The 22,170-nt window shown below is 42.0% G+C and overlaps 1 protein-coding gene across 1 annotated transcript in view; it reads left to right on the top strand.

The window, feature by feature from the left end:
- Positions 1 to 5,682: 5,682 nt before the first annotated feature.
- fancl (FA complementation group L) overlaps positions 5,683 to 22,170 on the top strand; it is a 24,275-nt gene continuing 7,787 nt past the window's right edge. Inside the window, exons 1-8 of the mRNA XM_080781993.1 lie at positions 5,683 to 5,984; positions 7,221 to 7,279; positions 7,950 to 8,010; positions 8,765 to 8,821; positions 9,427 to 9,524; positions 14,305 to 14,401; positions 16,278 to 16,346; positions 21,845 to 21,995. Coding sequence (XP_080638119.1) covers positions 5,892 to 5,984; positions 7,221 to 7,279; positions 7,950 to 8,010; positions 8,765 to 8,821; positions 9,427 to 9,524; positions 14,305 to 14,401; positions 16,278 to 16,346; positions 21,845 to 21,995 — 685 coding nt within the window. The 5' untranslated portion in view covers positions 5,683 to 5,891. The remainder of the gene's footprint in view (positions 5,985 to 7,220; positions 7,280 to 7,949; positions 8,011 to 8,764; positions 8,822 to 9,426; positions 9,525 to 14,304; positions 14,402 to 16,277; positions 16,347 to 21,844; positions 21,996 to 22,170) is intronic.

Below are 22,170 nucleotides of genomic sequence, written 5' to 3'. Positions count from 1 at the left end.
CTGATTGTCGTCTGGTTCAAACTGTGTAGACACAACCATTATTATCACTATGCTGAACATACTGTAAGCCGTAACGTCACCCGCTGGTAGCCTCTCAACGCAACACAAACAAACACACACGAAACAGAGCGAGGACATGGACATAATTAATAGTGCGTTGCTATCGCTGTATGTTCAATTATGGTTACTATCGCTGTATGTTCAATTATATGGTTAATACTGAAAGAATAAACAAAGAAAGGAAAAGGATAAGAGGGGGAAAGAAGAGCATATGTCCAAAACGGTTACTTTTCAGGGATTCAAATTCAAAATCTAGATCTACAAGCTCAAAATGAGCTGGCAGATCTGCTACTTCTGCTACTTTTTTGTGTGATGCTGTAGTATGACCAAGTAGGGCAATGTATGAAAAAGGAAAATATGGAGGTACAAGGTTTCACTTTGTTTGTTCTGAAAAGGAAAACAAGTGGAAGAGGAAAACATGAATAAGGACCAAAGCATCCGTCTTTCATTTAAATGTTGTTCTGTATCATTTAATTCCTGGCAGGCTCCTCTGCCCATGGTGCTCGTCACTGCCTCTGCCAGCGTGACCCATACGTTCACTCTCTGGCCTACACAGGAAAACAATCACTGTTCATTTAAGTCTGACTCAGAGACTCACAATTTATACTCTCTCAGACATACAAATCGTTAACGCCTCGCAACTCTATTTTTTTTAACGTTCAAGTGCAAGTTGTCTGTTTGTGGATTTTAGAATTACTTAACCCATGAAACATATTAACAAGCTCCTGTGACTAAATAATTACAAATGGATCCATTGGAACACAGGTTATTTTTTTCTTTTTCTGAAAAGTCACAGTTTTGGGACATACAATATGTTTCCACCCAACAGCCACTGTCGTCATCTGCCACACACAACGTGTGTAATTGTAAGTGAAAGTGTGTCTGTGTGTGTTTATGTCTTTTTGGCAAAGGAGCATTTTAATTCTGTGTATTTTAATGAGAAACATGTATAAATCCACATACAGGTTACCGTTTTGCTGCAGGGGACAACAGCTAAATGGCTTTGTGCAAAGGATTATAATAAAATAATTCTTAACCTAGTAATTCAAAATATTACAAAAGTCTTGTAATGTTTTAATTAGATTTTCAAACAAGAGTAGAAAATAGTATGGAAATGTACTAAAGATAAGACATTGAAAATGTCAATTTCTTTGTTAAATTATGTTAACAAAATAATATTTTACACACGAGCGTGCGTTTGATTTAGGGATGCAGCCGCGCGTGCGTTTGACTTTGATTATAGTGATGCTTGAAGGAAAAAAACAAATAAAGCAAAAACAACAAAAAAGAATAATACTTCAAGCAGAAAAGTCCTGGATGGATTGATAAATACATTTTTTCTCAATCTATTAAATTGGTCAGCGTTCCAATGGAACAGTACAGATCCACTGTGTACATGCAAAATACAGTGAAAGAAAGAGCCAACGAACGAACGAACGATTAAAAGGCACATCGGACACGGCAATCCTGCTCATACAGTATCTCCCTTCAAATAGATAAAATAAGGGAGGGAGAGAGAGAGAGAGCGAGAGAGAGAGAGAGAGAGAGAGAGGCAGGGTGCAAGACCCACACGGTGTAGTTCCAGCCAATTGCATTCCAGAGAAGTGACCATGGCCAGCAATAAACAAAGCACCATAGATCATCCCTCGCACAGACGGAGCCCAGCGCTGGAGGCAGCGGAAGGGAGGATGGACAGAGAGAGAGAGGAGAGACAGACTACAGAGAGTAGAGAGAGAGAGAGGGAGAGAGAGCTCACCGCCTATGCATCTGCCCCTTGCTATCCCTTCTGACGTTACATTATGAAGCCTTTCTGCATTTGGAGCACCATTAAGCCAGACGCGTTGCATGCCTGCAGAATTTCAGTCTGACAGGGAGAGTGTGCGCCAAAGAGAACGACAAGAGAGCGAGAGAGAGAGAGAGAGAGAGAGAGAGAGAGAGAGAGAGAGAGAGAGAAACACACAGAGGGGGTAAGAATATACTCCCACAGCCACTGTGCCAATACGTCCCTTTCATATCTCCCTTCTGTTAAATCCATCTTAAATCATCCTGTTTCCACACAAACAAACAAAAGAGCATCGAACACTTACCCCACTCCCTGAGACAAGCCACTACCCATTCAGTGTTCATTTGAGCACGGCGTGTGACACCACAGAACACCCTCAGATATTTCTCACCAAAAACAGATGTGCAGAGAGGAGCAGTGAGGTTTCTCTGTCTTTTGTTTTGTCAGCCTCCCTGGGTAGGCTTCCCTATTTGCATCAGCCAAGCTTTTTTACGGCTTTGAAGCAGGTGGATGACAAACACATCAATCTCTTCAGGCACATTGTGTGGTGGTGTGCACGCTTTGACACACTCTTCTCTCTCGTCTCTATGTACAGTATAATCACACATTCCAATTGGGTCCTCAGAGCTTGGGAACTAAATATTTGCTGAAAGAAGCTCGTGGATCATTGCGCCGAATAAACCTTATCTAAACTGACAATGGGCGAAACATCGGTGGGTGCATTTCAGCTAAAAAGGCATCAGACATAATGATCAATGACTATTTGATTTTTCACTCTTAACTCACTTACTGCATCAATTTCCAAGCGCTACAGTAAAACCCCTGTAATGACCCGCCATAAAATAATCCAACGTCAAAGCAAACTCTGAATATAAACGTCTTTGACATTTTATCAGTGACCTTCTGTAACTCCGCTATTATGCAGGCGGGGGCAAAAATGTGCAAAGATTCTGCAAAAAGGGTCTAGAAATAAATGTATTCACAATATAGGCTTTTTCAGTGTTCAGTGTTTGCGAGCTGTATAGTGGCATGAGAGGGTTTTCAGATGTTGGCTGCAGCGTTGAGGGCATTCAGACAGGGCATTTGTCTTGCTTCTCGCTTTTGGCAGCTCTGCGGTGGACGCTTCTTTGCCTTTGTGGCCACAGGGTCAGCCTGGGCGAAGATAAGTAACAGTATAATTCACTCCTCTTGAGCATGTGCACGACTTGAGAGTGATATGGTTTTACATTATCCGAACTGATTTGACTTTTAAAACACTCCAACTCACGGTTTTCTTGTTTCTCTAATGTGCAGTAGTTATTTTCTGTGATGGGTTTGGTGGAGAAGCGAATTTCAAGAACAGTGTACAATATCTGCCATCTTGGCAGCATCCCAGACAAAATGACCATATTTTTGCAAGAATGCTTGTCCTAAGTCTTGGCATACTCTCAGTGTCATAGGCTCCAATGAAGTTCTAGCAATGTCAGAAATATTGTTCATCTACGGTGCCTAATGCTACGATGAAAGTCAACAGGAGACCGTTACTGTAACACCAATACCTTCAAAATAAATGAAAGGTTATTGTTTGTGTGAACAGAAACGACAATTGTAAGGGTTTTCCATGGATTCAATGGTTATCTCATTGTTCTACAAACTGCATGTGCAGTCAGTTTGTGAGTAATGGTTGGAAATAATGCTTTACCAACCTTTGGACAATTGCCAACCCTTGTTGACATTTTCAACCAGGCCAAGACTGGGTCAAAATATTTCTGTTTTGTTTTCTCAAGGCAAAAATACTGCCAGGCATATGCTTGACATATTATGTCGTCTGACCATAGGTTGTTGCCTTCTCATAGAACGTTTGAGCCGGCGACATCACTCACAAAAAAGAAAAATAAAGAAAAATAAATCTACAAGCCCACAACAGATCTACTATTTTCGGCATGCAAGTAGCCTACAAATTAAGCATCAATTCAACTTGCACAGTCTGACAAGGTGGGTAATCAAGAACTTACCTTTTTCCCATGGTACAGTATGACTTGAACATAGGATGGTCAACATCAAGCAGGATACAACTTTCTTCTCCAGCAGCAGCATGCTGTTCTGGGAGTATGAAGATGCAGCTTGGAGCCTCCTGGATGAGGGAGGTTAAGGACCTTGCTGTTCTCATCGTCTGCATCCTGGATGCCACCCAGGTTTCTGCATTACAGTAGGCATATACGGTAGCATGTTGTCAGGCTAACTCCACATAGAATATGCCTATTCGTTAATCAAGCTTAAAGGTTTCATGACATTTTTCCTTTAGGTTGTATGACCTCAATTACACCCAAACAACCTGTGTCTGTGAAGCCTTTTGGGCTGCAATGAAAACAGGCAAAACAGTGAAAACAGTGACATCTGTTGTCATATATGGGATTTGCTGGCTCTTACATCACACTCCACAGGAAAATCAGAGCACTTGTTTGAGCCAGAAAACCCCAGACCACAGAAAATCTACTGAATGTTAAAAGTTCAGTTTTTTTTTTGTTAAAAAAATTAATAAAACAAATTACAAAAACATTTTTTGTCACAATCCCTAATCCGTTTTAGCTGTTTTTATATTACATATTATGTTGATGGATCCAAATATCAAGAAAAATAGGTATCTTTTAAGGCAGTCATTATCAAACTTTTTAAAATCAAGTTCACCCAACGACCCTCAAGGTTCAAGGTTGTCTCATAACTCCTGAGAGTGTACAGCACACTCTGAGTTATAGAACCATAAGGATAGTAAATAATTAATTAAGCTGGGGACCCCCTGGAAACCCCCAAGGACCGTGGAGGTCCCCAAACCCCACTTTGTTTTATATTAACTTGATATTGATACATATATTTTATTTCCTTTTTGCATCTTTTTGCAGCTTTTTCCTCACGCCAGGTGACACCGTGACCCAAATGACTGAAAACACGTGCAGTAACACCCCTAGCCCTGAAACATGACTCTCGTATAATCATCATGGCAGTCATGTTTCAGGGCTATAACACCCCCAGCATATGCTTACACAATTATTTAATTTTCCAAGTAGCCTACATCTAACTTTTATTTTCATTCCGTCTTCCCTCATTTCAATCTATTCGTTATCTTACCCGTGGTGGTTTTAAGTATTTCCTGAGGCAGCATCTTCAGATAAATCTTCGGACACTCGACCCACTATAATGACCATTACAAGCATAAACCACTGTATCCACTAATAAACGATGTAAAGTGGTTGAAAGGGATAAAAAATATAAGTTTAACAAGAATGTCAAAAGTTGTAATGTAATGTTGTCTTTTCCTTCACTCCTCCTTCACGAACACTTCAAGCCAAGGCTAATAAAGTTTTGTGTATTCAAGTTAGACAGTTTACGCCCAGGGTTGCCAGGTCTGCTTATTATAAAATACTTTAGGCTTGTTGTTTTTGGGGGCTTGTTAAGCCTTGTTTCTGAAGTGTATTTTATTTGAGCTTGCTTCCTAAATGTTTAAAACAGTGGTTTTCATACAAATGTCAAGGACCCCGCAATTTGGCGACATATCTGAAAATATTTAGGGACCCCCATTTGTGTATTTAGAATGTTTCAAAAACACGACGCGTTGTGTGAGCTTGTAGATAGGCTACCGGTATGCTATTTTAAAATATGTAGCTGATGTATTCAATATTGCCCATTGGCCATTCCAGGGCTCCTTAATTCATGATGTGGCAGGCCTACAATATTTGCTTCTCTTTTGGTCTTGTTTTCATAGACCTTATTTCTCTCGCAGAATCTGGCAACACCATAGATATATCATACGTCATGTGTCACGTGGATGCTTTGTTTTTATCGCGGGACGGAGTGTTGTGTTTGTGTGTATACTTAAAATAAAAAACAAAAATAAAGCCAGCGAGTTTCGTGACATGACAGTCTCTCTTGTTAATCACAATATCAAGAGGGGACTTTCGATCACTGAAGAGGGATATTTATTTTCTTGACATTGTGCATGCAGTCAGTTAACCGTTGGACTAGTCTGTACACCAGCAGTTAGCAAATACATGCTAAGGAAACAGCTGTTTATATGATCATGGAGAGTTCACTGATTAAAGAGAGTCCTCTATTGTTGCCCCTCAACAAGGAAAAGACGGTCTATGACGGATTTATTACTGTTCAGGTAGTACTCTCTGGGTTAATGTAATGTAGATGTTTTAGCCTCGATCGGCGAGATGGTTTAGGGGCGACCGTGGTGCGTGGTCGTACCTGATACCCTCTGCATTATAATACCTTGCATGTTGTAAGTCTCACTGGATAAGAGCTAAATACATACATTTTAAATGGATGTAGGGTGGTTTTCAGCGCCTGACTGTCCTGGGGAGTGGGGACTATTGCTGTGTTGTGTTCACTGTTCAGCGACAGCGTGTCTTCCTCCGAGATGGTGGAAAGCTAAAAATTTGGGCTAGTGGAAAGCCTGGTGGGCGAGGTTAGCTTGTGTCCAGTCACAGTGTTGCCAGATAAATTTTGACAAACTTGACATAAGCAAGCAACCGGTTGGAAAAACAAGCCCAAAAGACGACTTTGAGCACTTTAAATCTATATCTTTTCAAATAATCTTGAAATAAAATGTGGAATATCTTTAAACATTCTAACAACACAAATCTGGGTATGGGTCAGAGCTCATTGGCACAAAATATTTTCAGATGGGGTTTAGGGACAAATACAACATTAATGTGTGGGTCCATGACATGAAAATATTTGAGAACTACTTGTTTAAATGATAATTTAACAATAAAATGTGAAAGCATAGCAACCCCAAGCAATTTTACAGAAAATAACAAAATAAGCCCAAAAGTCACTTATAATAATGTCAACACAGCTTGTGTCCCACACTCAGGTCTGTAGTGCTCCAGTGGGACTCCCTCTTTCATTGTTGTGTTGCCTGCCCTAGGTTGTGCCTAAATCCTAACATTTAACTTCACAAAAACTAGGCCTAAACCTCAGCCTAACTCTAACCCTATAACCTCACACTATGCCTACCCTAACCTGAAGTTCTGAACCCTAACCTCACATAAATTATGCCTAAACCTAACATCAAAAACACGTCGACCTGGGCGAAACCTGAAAAAGAGTCTCCTGTGTCTCTGTCACCAGCAGCACAGCTCACAGTATAACCTTCAGTGTACTATTAATAACCCTTGTGGTTCCATTTGGTTACATTTGTACACTATCAGAGTTACAAAGTGGTTAAAATTAACACTGAGGATTTAACTTTGTGGGATCCACTGCTTTTACATAAAAGCTTATCTGTGTCAGCGTGAGGCACAGACCCTGACAACGGCCTTGGCGAGGCTAGATCTACTGCATCGTTGCTGCCATGGGATTAATGTACATCTATGTTCATTTTTCTTGGCAGGAAAAAGACTTCAGAATAAGAATCCTGCTGCCGGTAGATCACCAAGTCAAACGGGCCAAGTATACATTCTATTACCTCCATTTTCATAAGAGCTTGAACTGAAGTATCTAGCATAGGGAAATCGCACAGATGCTGTGGTGCTGTATACGATACAGGCCTTGCACTTTAAAGATGGGAGGTAATGCATGCTATTGTTGTCATCAAGGGAATACACAGGAGCACACCGGCTCTGGTGATAAAGGCAGCTCTGCTAGAATGAAGGCTATTTCTACTCATAGTAGATGGAATATGTGATGTTACAAGTAACACAATCATTTCATTTTAGTTTCCATTTATATCGCAGATATTATTTTCACAAGCAATGATCATTTAAACATCACTACTGTGGTAGTGGGTCTTGTTATGGGAGATGGATACACACTAATAATGCAGATTATTGATTGGCTGGACCCTGTAACACAATGGGAGACAAGGGAGATATTTCATCTGCATGGATGCTCTGCCAATGTAGCCTTCTCAATGATCATGCCAAATGCCAAAACGCATTGAAGTCATATTTGTGCTCTAGACTAGTAAAGACGATACCTGCCTGATTACTATTGAGGGAGCGGTTGAGTTGTAACCAGTAACCACATCCTCAACTGCCTCCCACACAACTCCAGTACATCTCCAGTTACTACTTTCTGTGGCCGTGACGGTTACATGTGTCTGATGCTGTTGTCCTTGTAGGTTCCACTGTTGTTGGCAGCTCAAACACCTGTTGCGTGGATACGATCAAATAGTGAAACAGGTGAGGTCGAAATCGCCGAACCTGCTCTGCTACATTATACTGTTATACCTTTGTGTGCTATTGTGTGTTTTTGTGTTGTGTTGTTTCGTGATGTATTTAAAGTGGAATTCAGACCAATTCGTCTAGTCTTTGCAATGTCCTAGTCTAGTGCTTAAATGGCGGTGTCTCGAGCCAGAAATTGCCAATCTACAAGCTCAGAATGAATGGATGTGACTAGGTTGTATAGTTCTGCTACTTTCGGAATAAAGTATAAATCAGGCTTGAACGGTTTTGTCTTGTTGCAAATCTTTGGTCTGTGCAGTGACTAAGTTTTACATGTGCTGACTTCCGGCTGACCATGCAGTCATGTGTGTGCATGCATGTGTGTATTTTCTGACACCCTATTGGCTTGCTCCATTCTGTCCCACCATGTCAACCATGCTTCCTGTCACCTCATCTCAATTGGAAGCAAGAGAAAAAAATATTTTCCACTGCTTAATTAACATTGCCTTGAAAATGTCCCTATTTGTTATGGGGCCCCTCAGGGTTATTTGGGCGAGATTGATATTTCACCCCGGGCTGCAAAGTTCATTATTTTCACAGCCTTTAAGCTATCATTAATTATTAAAGCTGGTGGCAGCCCCCATTAATCACAAACAGTGTGTTTGATTTGAATGGCTGGCTGACGAGGGAAGAAAAAAAAAGAGAGAGACACTGCCACTTCATTATCCTCGCCATTCATGGATGTCTGTTCTTCTCATTTGACTCTTCACAGAGGCTGCAGCACTCGGCCGATCTAGTCAGCTTTCTCCTAGAGTTGAAGACTGTCATGGTAAGGTGGCAGGAATGGCGCCTTGGTTCATGGTGTTACATATGCATTGACCCGTATGGAAATGGAAATAATGTGGCCTTTGGCCATCATCAATAGCCTCTACTGTGAGCAACACATGTATGTATACAGTAGCTCTTTAGGTTAATGGAAAAACGTGGTAATGTGTTGGAAACAGACCATGGTATCGTATGAGATAGTATATCGATACATACAGTTTATAAAATGTATAAGTATGATTTATGTAGCAGGGTTTTAGTGGAAAGCCTGTATGTAATATTATGAAGTGATGATGAGATGATCATTTGCTTTGTAATTTGGGAAACCAAAAACGGTACTATCCTGATAGTACCCTGTCGAAAACGAGATACTATATCTCAATGGGGTATTCCTAAATGAAGTATAAGTGTATTTCAAACATAGTGTTGGGATTGAGATCACTTAGCGGTGAAAAGTTCAAAATGTTTCAAATACAATCTTTACGCTCACAAGTCACAACGCTTTGCAAAGTGAAAGCTATTTTTCGTTTAGAATAGAAATGATAAAATTAAGCAAAAAGAGATTAATATCAATTAATTATATTAACATTGTATGTGTGTCTGTCTCAGGAAGTAGCGATGAAGAGCCATCCTGAGTGTCGGTCCATCCCTCCTCCTCAGTATTACTCCCAGCTTATCTCTGAAATGGAGGCGCTCGGTTGGGACAAGTAAGTATATTTAATACCGTATGTTTGGTTCTGACTTCACCATCAACACAAAGTGTGTATCCAACTGAAACCACTTGTCCACTAGTGGGGCTCTTAGCTAATTTATTAGACTAACCCCTCCTTTGATAACATAAATTGAAATGTTACAGTGCAAGTCGCTTGCCAGGTGGACACACCAGCTTTAGCCTATGCCTACAACTTAGTGCCGTGTAGCTATGACCAAAGAGGAGACACAACCTTGTGGGCTTGTACTCTGCTCCTCATGCATCCATTTCTAGGTTTTTAAACAAAAAGTAGAAAACCATCAGAGACTCTGAGAGAAGTATTTGACAGAATTTGATCAAAGGTAGGGAAGTCGAGGTGCATGCAGTTCCATAGAACAGAGCCTTTGCAACGGCACTATCTCAGGGCACAAAAACTACTTTCTATTGTCTCTGAATGTAAATATCACCAGCGGCTTAAATTAGTTCACAGTGGAAATCAAACCAGTTATCAAATAATTATGTTTCCCTAATGAGTAACATGGTAATGTTCCCCATACCCCAACTCGCCTGATCCCAAGACACACCGAAACTAATTTGCCTGTAGAATTGCTTGCTGACGGAGCTTGTTTAGTGTGTGATCCAGAAACCAACTTTGGGTTTTCCCTGATCTCCACAGAACATCACTGCAGGGATGGGGTGCTGCAGGGGTGGGGGTGGGGCAGAAGACTGTATGAACACACACCAACCTTTTTATAGGCCAAAATGAGGCTACCGGAATTGATTAACTATAGCCTTAAGCTAGGTAGTGACATTACTGGGACTCATTTACAAATACAAAGCATGCAGGAAGCTGAAATGAACAGAGAGATGGATGGATAGATGATTAGATATATGTAGATATACTCATAAAGGATCAGATAAAAAAAACCATCTAAACAAAACTCCAATTTACATTACTAACCCATACATTATTTTATTTTTATTTTTCCTGGCGCTAACACAGGCTAGGATAACGTTGCTCCACATTACCAGACTGCTCTTAATGACTTCTTTATTTTTAGTTATTGAGTAATAGTTAAATCCAGGTCACGTTTAATAACTCCTGCCCACACCACAGCGGCGACAAGACCCCGCTAATACTGTCATCTCCTTCTGCCAGGGTGGGGTGTGTGGTTGGAGATGATCTGTCCTCCCCGAGCATGGATTATGCCTCGACTCCCCACGCTCATTTTCCACTTTTCCCTATTAATGACCACCGTCTGCAATTATGATATTGGCTGAAATGCAAATGGCTCTAATTGAAGACTCTCAGGTTTTAATAGGAGGGTGGTATGGGGTGAGGGGGAGGCTGAAGGTATGCGGAGGGAAGGGGACCGACATCATTTGGACGTGGCGTTATGCTTAGGAGGCATTATACACAGCGGGCCTCAATCTCCAAAGCACTCGAGATTCGTTTAGCGTCTTAATTGGCACGGGCCACGCTAATGGCCGCCAGGGATTTTTCTGCTGTAATTCTACCCGCTGATTGGGCCAGGTAAGATTATTTTTTCTCGCTCTGTCCCTCTCTTTCTTTATATCTCTATGACATGTTCGCTTCCCTCTATCCTCTCTTCTCTCTCTCTCTCTCTCTCTCTCTCTCTCTCTCTCTCTCTCTCTCTCTCTCTCTCTCTCTCTCTCTCTCTCTCTCTCTCTCACCTTTACATATTTTCTCTCGCTTCATTTTTTTTTTAGAGTTTGGAGAGAGTGGTCATTTTAATTGGCTGGAGAAGGCACGTCGTGTGTTAATTAATGGGAAAAATGAGGTCAAGTAGCCATGGCCACCGGCGCCCGGTGCCCCCAAACACAAGCCTGGCATAGCTGGGCCTCATTATGGGCACAGCTGGCACTTCATGTCCGCTGTGTCTTTGTGTGGCTGCAGAGTGTCTGTCTTCACAGGGTCTTATCACAGTACTGTCACACTGTCAACGTGTCTTGTTCTTTTTGTGAGGCCAGAATATACATGTACAAGCAGGCTAGGCTGAGCTCGAACAAGCGACCTAATTAGGGCCCCACATGAAATGCGGGAGCCAGTCTGTCTGTCTGTCCGTCCGTCCGTCTGTCCACAAATGTTGTTCTTCTTGTGGACACTAGGGCGGGGCCCTTTCTGACATGTCAGAGTTATAGTTGCTGTTTGTAAAAGTTTGTTGGTGCATAGTCCTTGTTTAGACAGCTAGGTTAAAAAGAGCAGAATCTACTTGAACAGATAGGATTACATATCGTCCTAAACCGTTCCCTTTTCATGTACCATTTAAAAATCTAGCAGATCTACAAGGTTGTAGATTAGGGGCAATCACACCGGTTCAGTCTCTATCCTTGTATTACTCATACATGCCTGTATTATGTTGGATTATTTGCTAAAATGATGAAAACATATTGGTGTTTATGGTTTTACATAGTGACTAAATTGAAAAAGCAATAAAATTTTGAATCATAAAAAAAAAAATGTTTAGCCTGGTTTGCCTCATTAAACCCTATATTAGAAACCATGTGATGGTTTGGTTATTATTATTATTTGCGATCACAAAGGGAGCTGGTTGTTATTGTTATGGGTGTGAATCTTTCAGTATCTCACAATCCGATTTTGATTATTACGGGCACGATTCGATTCAAAATTATTCCCAATTCATAATATTGTTTTTATTTAGTACAGGGGGCTTTCAGGATGTACTATAGTTCACTGCACCAAGGGTGGTGTGACAAATTATGGCGTAAGTGGAGTGTGAAGAAGTCATTTTCAATCAACTGATTGCAATAATGTATACAAAGGCCTATTGTAGATGTGCCCACACTCCCAACAGACACGTATGTTGTGTGCCGCTGTCGCATGCCACAAATAGGGGTAGATAGCTTGTAGATGAGCTATTTTCAGCCCACAATGAAGTATCAATCAGATTTAAGCCTACATTGATGCAGAGACATACACATGCATAACAAATAGAAATGCAAAACTTTACAAATGCACTCACTCACACACATACACACACACACACACACAGGAGATCCGTGAAAGTGTCGCGCGCCACGCTCTGAGCAGCTCACTTGGCTGCGGAGTTGCAAATGGGAAGCACTCATCAGTGTCCCCAGCAGGACGCCTGACTGTCACGCTGTTTCTTTCCATCATCGCCAAGCAGTCCCTGCTACCCTGGGTGGGAGACCCCACAGGAGAGGAGAGGTGGGGAAACGAGGCACAGCGAGGAGGGATGCACCGATAAGAAGACACCACCTGGGAGTGCAGATATTTGTAGAGATGGAGAGATGCAACAGAGACTGGAAAAGTAGCCGTGAAGTGAGGGAGGGAAGGCAGAGGGTCACTATGGTGTGATGGCATCTTTAGAAATGAATACAGATTTAAATGTGCAATACAAATTTAATTTAATGTTTCATGGTGATGTGGGTCAGTTGTGATTAGAGCCAGATCGATACGGACAGCATCGTTATCAGCAATTATGCAGCTGATTTGTCCTGATTTTTGACCACATTCATCCTGGCGTCCCTATTTTGGGCATAGGGGAACCACTTGAACAGTCTTCAAATATTTTCAAAACGCAATACGTTTGGAACTTCTAGATAATAATATATTTTTTCTTTTTGTAAATATCGGTAAATTGTGCGTTAGGACTCCAAATTCCGGGATCGGCATTGGACACAAAAATATGGTATTGGTCAAGCGTTAGTTGTGATCTCTTCCTGTCTCCTATTAGATACCTGAAAGCATGCCTATGTGCTCCATCCTTGTGCTCCTTGTGAGGACTAAAGGAAGATTGTGTGTGTGTGTGTGTGTGTGTGTGTTCATTCATTTGTGCATGTGTGGCCTTCTGTGACTGTCTGCGTGTGATTCCGCAGCATTTGATCGCGTGTAAGTGCATGTCGACGCTGTCACTTTTTTATGAGTCGGCAAGCCCCGTCTTTCTCAGCCGTCGTCTCCCATCATTCCATCAGTCCCAGAGTGCACGTCAGCCAGTACAATCCACTCGCATCACTCCTCACTAACAGACTCCATAAATCCTCTGCAGAAATACGCCAGTGTCAGCCGGCGGTAGTGAACACACACCGCGCCCTGTAAATCTGATGTGTCCTTTGTTTCCAACCTTAGAAGGCTAGAGTTCACTTGTTAAGTGGGGTAACATGTACTGTTAAGTATAACTTAAAAGTAAGTGTTGCACAACAAAAATGCTGTATGTTCAATGGAGAGTGGTGTAATAACACTTTCACCGAAGCATTTCAGGGCTCATTGCTGGTCTGCTGCCCTCGAATGTAAGGCCATTTCCAGTGATCGTTTACTTGGTGCCATATTTAGCCAATTTTAAAAGTGTACTCGCACTGTATCGGTCACGTAGTTAAAGGCTCATATCCAGTACCACATTCAACAAAGTCCGTATAGTGTGAGAGTCTGAGAGTACTCTGAGGATGTTGCACATATACATGCTGGCCAAGGGTTGAATCTCATGAGATAATTCTCTCCCGTGTGTCCCTCCCTACACTGTCTCCCATTCAGTTTCCTGAAAGGGAGACAAAGTAGGTTTTATTAGACGTAACTAATCAAATGAGTAAATAGTACAGCTGTAGTTTGGTGACTAAAGCGTTCTTATATGGCCATTAAGCTCTTCTGTAGTCTGACTGACTGCGATGGAGGCAGGTGTGATAAATGAGAAGGACTTGTTTACGGCTCAATATAGCTTAAGAGCTGCAGTGATTTATGATGGAGAGTGTCTGCTGTCGTTGGACAATATGACATGTACAACACTGTGTGTCCTCAGGTTGGTCTTCATAGACACAGAGTTCTGTACGTTGAGATTGAAGGCAGACGACTCTTCTGGACGGCAGCACGCCCTCACTGTTGTACTGAAGTCCAAGGTACAGTACTACAGTACGGAACTATCACCCACATTCACTTAAACACACCATGTACTGTTGTACTGAAGTCCAGTATTACAGTACGGAACTATCACCCACATTCACTTAAACACACCATGTACTGTTGTACTGAAGTCCAGTATTACAGTACGGAACTATCACCCACATGCACTTAAACACACCATGTACTGTTGTACTGAAGTCCAGTACTACAGTACGGAACTATCACCCACATGCACTTAAACGCACCATGTACTGTTGTACTGAAGTCCAGTATTACAGTACGGAACTATCACCCACATGCACTTAAACGCACCATTACGCCTGAGTCCAATTTAATGGTCACACAAATAAAAATGAATCATACAATTAAGGTAACACACAAAGAGACACTCCCTGTCTTTCAATTATTCACACACACACACACACACACACACACACACACACACACACACACACACACACACTAGGCCTGCAGCTATCAATTATTTTCTTATGGCGATTATTCTATCAAATATGTTTTCGATTAATGAAATCATTGAGGAGTACATTGTAATCTACAAAAGAAAATACAATTGGCTTTTTATAATCAGCAACTTTATCAATTTATCAGATTAACCAATTAGGCTAAGCCCTATTTTATTTATAGTACAACAGTGTTGCACAAAAAATGAAAATAGCTACAGCTATGCTGATTTGTGCTTTGAGCTTGTAGATAAAAATGTAAATATCAAAAAAATCTAAATTATTTCATTGATATTGTATTAAAATTGATTATTTTCAACAATCAATTTGATTAATTGTATTAATTGTTGCACCATTAAAACAAACAAACGCACACACGCACGCACTCAGAGTGAAACCACACATAATAAATATTCATATCACTACACCATCCGGCGACATGATTACAATGACCCATTATTCACATCTGTAGTCAGTCCAAACGAGTCAAATGTGACCAAACATGTCCACACATGTGGTCTGTTCAATTTGTTGATAGTGAAGCAGTGATTTCCATTCTGCAGGCTCTAGATCTAGGTCATACTGCAGAGACAGGCCAGCCTGCTGTGACCGAGATGTAGAACAGATAGAGCCACTCCACATAGACCTCAGCATGATAGAAAAGCCATCTACTGTATCTCCACAGACATGCATCAGGATATCTGGTATTCGTACATGTGCTTCTTAACCACTTGAACCCTAGCATCCCTATTCTGGGGGGGAACATTTGCCGAAAAATAGCACTTCTTCGGTGAAGAGATTTGGTGTAGAGGGAAAAAAAGGATGAAAATACAATATTCAGCTACAAATACCTCTACTAGGTACTGTATGTAAAGTACTATCTCCCTTCTCTCAGATTCTTTCTATAAACATTCAGGACAGTCCCTCCAGTTGCATTACAGACACATACGCGAGCACACCCACACACAGCCAGGTGGGTGACAAGGCCAGGTGAGATGGTTTCAAGGCAAACGGATGCCACCTAAACCCAGGTGAGATCCACAGGGACCCGGGACCGTGCTGAGATGTGACCCTTTGCCAACCCCCCCCCCCCCCCCACACACACACACACACGCGCACACACACACCTTTAGATATAAATAGTTCAGAGTCCTCGCTGAGATGCAGCTGGCTGGCAAAGCCCGCGCCAGGTCACCTCTCAGAGGGCACATTCAGAGAGAGAGAGAGGGATGAGGAGGGAGGCTGGAAGGCAGGAGGGGTGGACAGGGGGAGAGGGGAGGTTCGGGAGGGGAAGGACAAAAGGCAGTGAGGGGTGGAGGAGTGGAAGAGAAGGAGTTGACGTCTGTCCTGTCCGTCCCATGACTCTTCTCTGTCCTATCTGTCCCGTGTTCTGTCTCATCCTACACCACAGCACCCTGCAGAGACACCTGACTGCTCCGCCGACCTACCTGTCCCCCTGGACCTCAAATGGACACCACAGGTACAGTACTGTATACAGACACGTTAACCCCCCCACCCCCCCAAAAAAGGGGAAAAGAGTTATCATCGTCATTGTCACGCCACTGGAGAGCTCATCCGAGGACGACCGTCCTAGATGGAGACGTTGAGGTTAAGTTGATTTGGAAAGCTAAATTGCCTCTGAACAGCTGCTTATTTTGCCAACACAATTCACTTACTAGTTATGGCAAACATGCAGGGACTAGTACAGACTGTACAGCCTCGGAAACGAGCACGGAAGACCACCTGTGGCCGTGTGCCATGATGAGTGGATTACACATATCTGCCCTAGATATTTTCAGTGGTCAGGGGTCCTGACACATTTGCATCTTAATCACATTAACTATTTCGACCCTATTTTTGGGCATGGCATTATAGCCAAACATTTTCAAAACAAAATAATAACGTAAAACAAAATAGCAGATCCACAAGCACACAATGTGATCATCTATGGTCTACAGGTGTAAAGATGTGGTTTACATTTGTTTTTGTTACGACCATCTTATGATGAAGTATAAAATAGGGCTTCAGTGATTAACCTCAAAGCCTGCATTGAAGGTGTTCAGTTCATCTGGGTGAGATGCAGACACTATATGGCAGTGGTTCCCAAAGTGGGGTCCGCGACCCATAGCCAGGGGTTCAGCGAAATAATTCAAAAAATAATTTTGCCAGTGAATTATGATATGTGAGCTTACCATAGTCACAGTAATCCTTATCATATCATATCATATTCCATCATTCAAGGGCCTTTGGATAGAAATGAACAGACTCCATGCAGTCACTTTCAGTTAGAGCACTGCGGAGGCTGAGTGTCTGTGACTGTGACCAGCTGATGGTCGTTGACGCTTAATTGATGCATCAATTATGTTTCTGCACTGTACACTGTCAAATAGGTAATCTATTCTAAGATCTATTCTAAGATAGCGTCTTAAATAAATGTTCTGAAATTTCCCCCCCAAGGGGTATGGGCCAAAAGAGTTTGGAAACCCCTGCTATATGGCACACGTTGCAGTTCTGTATGAGTCACAGTACTGTGGTAAGATAGTTCTTTCCATGAGAAATACAGAGAAATCACAGAGAGAGCAGCCAGTGTTCCTCCCAGGTGCTTTACAGTCAATGTGGGCCACTTTATCAAGATTTGCCGGCCGCCTTGACTGAGAAAATGTCTTTGTATCTTGTGAATTTCGCTTGTACAAAACTGAGTTTCAAAAGTGAATAACTGCAACCTCTCCAAAATGCATAAAATGCTGACCAGCAGCACCCACCCCAATGTTTGTTTCCGTTATCCTTTTTTAATTGAATGTCATTATATCAGGCTTCATATCCGGCTACGTGACCTTTAATCTTACATATAATTAATAAGTGAGCCACTAATGGCAATTGGACGTCCTGTAGCCGACTTAAAAATAAGACCTGTGGCTTATTGAATTCTGCATTTATATCATTATATCAAAATGAGTATAGTAGTCATCATGTCATTAACACACTATTCCACCCCCACATTGCTTTAACCCTGTTTCTACAAAGCAACACATATACACACACAGACAACACAGGTGTGTAATGTCCGTGCACGCACGCACGCACGCACAAACACACGCACGCACATGTGTGCGCGTTTGCATGTCTGTGCATGTGTGAGCAAGAATGAAAGGCAAATAAAGGATCAGAAAAGCAAATAAAAGTAAATAAATTGAGAATCAAATACCAAAAGAATGTAAGCAGAGATGCTAATGTGTGAGTATAGATGTTATGTGCGTGTGTGTGTGTGTGTGTGTGTGTGTGTGTGTGTGCACGCGCTACATGGCAGGCGTACAGTGCAGAGCAGATCAGAACAGCGTTGCCGTATGGAGGCTGTCTGCCTGCTGAGCCGCTGATGGATCTCCCCCACACCGCAACATGATGTGTGCGTGTGTGTGTGTGGCATCGTGTGTGCACGTGAACGAGCGTGCATGTGTCTTAATACATGTGTGCACACAGCTTGATTCGTTCACACGCTGTGATGTGTTCATATGCACGTGCATTTGTCTATTGTGTGTGTGTGTGTGTGTGTGTCAGTGTGTGTGATACATTTGCATGGACCCATTTATTTTGTGTGTGTGTGTGTGTGTGTGTGTGTGTGTGTGTGGGGGGGGGGGGGGGGTGGGGGTAGAGCCTGTCTGTCGGCTGTCCTGACATGTTCATTTGAATGAGTAATTATTGCCTGCTCCGTCTCAGGGCCAAGACATGCCACTCTGTGTGTTTGTGCAGAACTGGATGGCAGAGAGGAATACGATGCTGTGTGTGTGCGTGTGCGTGTGCATGTGCGTGCGTGTGTGTGTGTGTGCGACTGTGTGTGTGTGTGTGTGTGTGTGTGTGTGTGTGTACCGTACGTGCAAGAAGGAGAGGAGAAAATCTGCCCTTTTGTTGTATGCATACAATACAAAGACGGTCTCAGTTATGAGCACGGTGTTATGAGACAGTACAGTTATGAGCACGGTGTTGCTCTAGTTGACATTAGAAAGTGAGTGAGATGTCTAATGTTAATGAACATGTGAGTGTTATTACAGTGTGTCTGAGTTGGCCAGCAGCACCAACCAGGAAGTACTCTGCAATTAGAGCTGCAATAGTAGTTAATCAAACAAATCAATTTAATTGATTATAAAACGGTAATTCAATAAATTAAAAAAATGTAATGGACTCTGCTGCACTGAAAAGCCCTCTCTCAATCAATCCTTTGCCTTATCGACCAGTGTAGCTGCCCCTCGATTGATGAAAGAATGACAAGTTTGGGTGGTCTCGACGGGTGTGTTTATTGTTCCAACACCGTGAAAACTATAAGGATATAGAATAAATACAGTTACAATCGAATAATCTCATAGTTTCACTACTAAAATCTGTGCATTAAACTTGTCACTTCAATAGTACAATCAACAATAAAAATGGTTAATTTATGGTCAATTATAAATTAGTGATACAAAACTCAAGTCATTTCAATTATAAGACAACGAAAATGCACAATAACCAAAAGTACAACCAAACGAAACCCAAACAAATACAATCATGAATGATACTCCAAATGGAAACTAGACAAATAAATAATCATGTATACCTCACTCCGCGTATCGAGGGTGCTAAAGGGCTGCATAACCAACTTGAACCTCAGGGCACATCAACAGTCACCGATGGTCACATTTACACATAGTGTGACGGACAGACACTGTAGACAATAGACAACTTCAGTCACTAAAAGTCCACTACAACTGCAAATGTCACAGGATTCAACACTGCTTAATCAATAAGAGTACAAACATAACTAGAAAGAGGCAATTCTGGGAAATTGCAAAGTGTGATTGCCTACATCGCAGCCGTCGAAAATGGAATCGCTTTTGGCTCCGCGTTGATTAAGCCACCATCGACACGCGATTCAGATTTGGGACGGATCGGACATTCCGTGCGTGAGTTGTGGCGTTTTGCGTGAAATAGGCCCCTCCCACTAACTTCAGAACACGATTACGGCCGAACAATACAGAAGATCTAAAATCTGACTGTGCCGTTTTAATCGGATAGGTCCCGAGATCATGTGTACCGATTGTTGTGAGATTTGGACAAAATCTGTAGGAGGAGGCGCAAAAAGTGTGTTTTGAACAAAATTCAAAATGGCGGGAAATCTATATAGACGCAAATGGGCGTGGCCTATATGGGGAGATGCGTCATGACCCAAGGAATCCAGGGAAAAAATATTTTTGTTATACCCAAAAACGTAAAGTTGCCTGTTATAGCGCCACCATGAGGCCGGCCGGTATACTTCTATGGTAATTAATTTTAGTAATTATGATGAATCTCTCCTCCAAGTCTTGTAAGTATAGCCCTTACGGTCTCAGAGGAAAAAATACTTGAAAGTGAGTTTTTGCATTTTCCCATTCATGTCTATGGGGAAATTTAATGCACTAATTAATTCATATCAATTAAACTATCCGACAAATGTCTTAGCAGTTGATACGCACACGATTCCCGATGTAGCCCGTCGTTTTGACATATGGCTCGAGTGCGTGCGACAAAAACTGTGGGAGGAGTAGCGTGCCAAAATAAAGTTTATCTAGTATAAAAATAAAGGAGAAATAAAAGTGCAGTAAAACAATAGTCTGATTGCCCTCAGGGCAATCACACTAATAAGAGTCACATAAACAGTCAAACATTTCCTACCGTGTGGTCTGGTGCAAACACACACACTGGTGCTCTCTCCTTCTGCTCACTCTGGAGTCTGGCTGTGTGAAATGAGTCTATGGGTCTGAGGTGTGTGAAGCTAATAGGCTTCAGCTATATATGGATAGGTAACAGGAGGTGTCAAAGTAAAAGTATGCCAAATTACAGGAAGTATCCAAACAAACAACAAAATAAGACAAACAATAAATAAAGAATAAACAGACTTCAAACTAAAGAAATTATTGCAGAACCAACTGTCACTGGCAGTTACAACCAGGCCACTACACAGTGAGTCTAGTTTCTGAGAGGGTACAATGTTACATTTGTAACAACATGGTGCATGGGAAAAAAAATGAAATAAAACGTTCTGATATATTCTTCCACTCTAACGATATATCCAGGACTTGGGTTACCAGTCCTCGTACACAATAAAATCCTCAGTGTTCATTTACAGATTCACGTTTTACAATCTTGAGTTAAATTGACACAGAGGATTTGACTGTATATTATTTTAACAGGGCTCTGAGTAGAGTCACACCACTGGCATTAATTGGGCTGTAATTGCCAAGGCTCTCCCGCACCTGGACGATGCTTAATTGTGTGCACTGTGCTGGCACAGTGACCCATCATTTGTGGTTCATTTTTTGCCCCCAATTTTTCCCTCTTTCCATCTTTATTGCTCTCCCACACACCTCCATCAGCTTCCCTATTTTCATCCTGCGTGCACACGTGTCTAGTAGTGCATGTGCATCATGTCTATGGAGTTTGTGTGTCTCAAGGCTTTGTGGTGCCTGTGCACATCTGTGCCCTGCATGTGTTTGAGAGAATGTGTTCTGTGTTTGAGAGAATGTGAGTGTTCTCTGTGTTTGAGAGAATGTGACTGTTCTCTGTGTTTGAGAGAATGTGAGTGTTCTCTGTGTTTGAGAGAATGTGAGTGTTCTCTGTGTTTGAGAGAATGTGAGTGTTCTCTGTGTTTGAGAGAATGTGAGTGTTCTCTGTGTTTGAGAGAATGTGAGTGTTCTCTGTGTTTGAGAGAATGTGAGTGTTCTCTGTGTTTGAGAGAATGTGAGTGTTCTCTGTGTTTGAGAGAATGTGAGTGTTCTCTTCACACCAGTTAGTTGACATTTTACCAACTGTTCAATCATAATCATCTATTTCAAAGTTGAAGTTACATGTGGCTTGTGTGCGCATGTGTGTGTGTAATGTGTATGCGTGCGTGTCTCGTAGTCTGTGTTTAATGTGCTTAGGTGTTTAACTAGGGAATTGACTAATTTCCCCATGGCATGCTGTGGTCAGAGCACACTGGGCCAGCTCCATGCTCAGTTCCTACTGGTTGTGGAGTCCCTGGCAGGGTTCTGGGAGGTCCTGGATGAGATCGATACAAAGACCTGGGTCCTGGAGCCAGAAAAACCCAGCCGAGCCGACACTATGAGGAGGATCGCTATAGGTACTGTAGAGCACACAATATCATATCACACAATAACACAACTACAAGTATCATTTATGCATGTAGTACTGTGTTAACAATTTACACTGACCCCTGTGTGTGTGTGTGTGTGTGTGTGTGTGTGTGTGTGTGTGTGTGTGTGTGTGTGTGTGTGTGTGTGTGTGTGTGTGTGTGT

This window comes from Protomyctophum bolini (assembly GCF_963924005.1).
Source record: "Protomyctophum bolini genome assembly, chromosome: 14".
Taxonomy (NCBI): domain Eukaryota; kingdom Metazoa; phylum Chordata; class Actinopteri; order Myctophiformes; family Myctophidae; genus Protomyctophum; species Protomyctophum bolini.
Note: the sequence above shows the minus strand (reverse complement) of the source record. Positions and strands in the feature narration are given on the sequence as shown.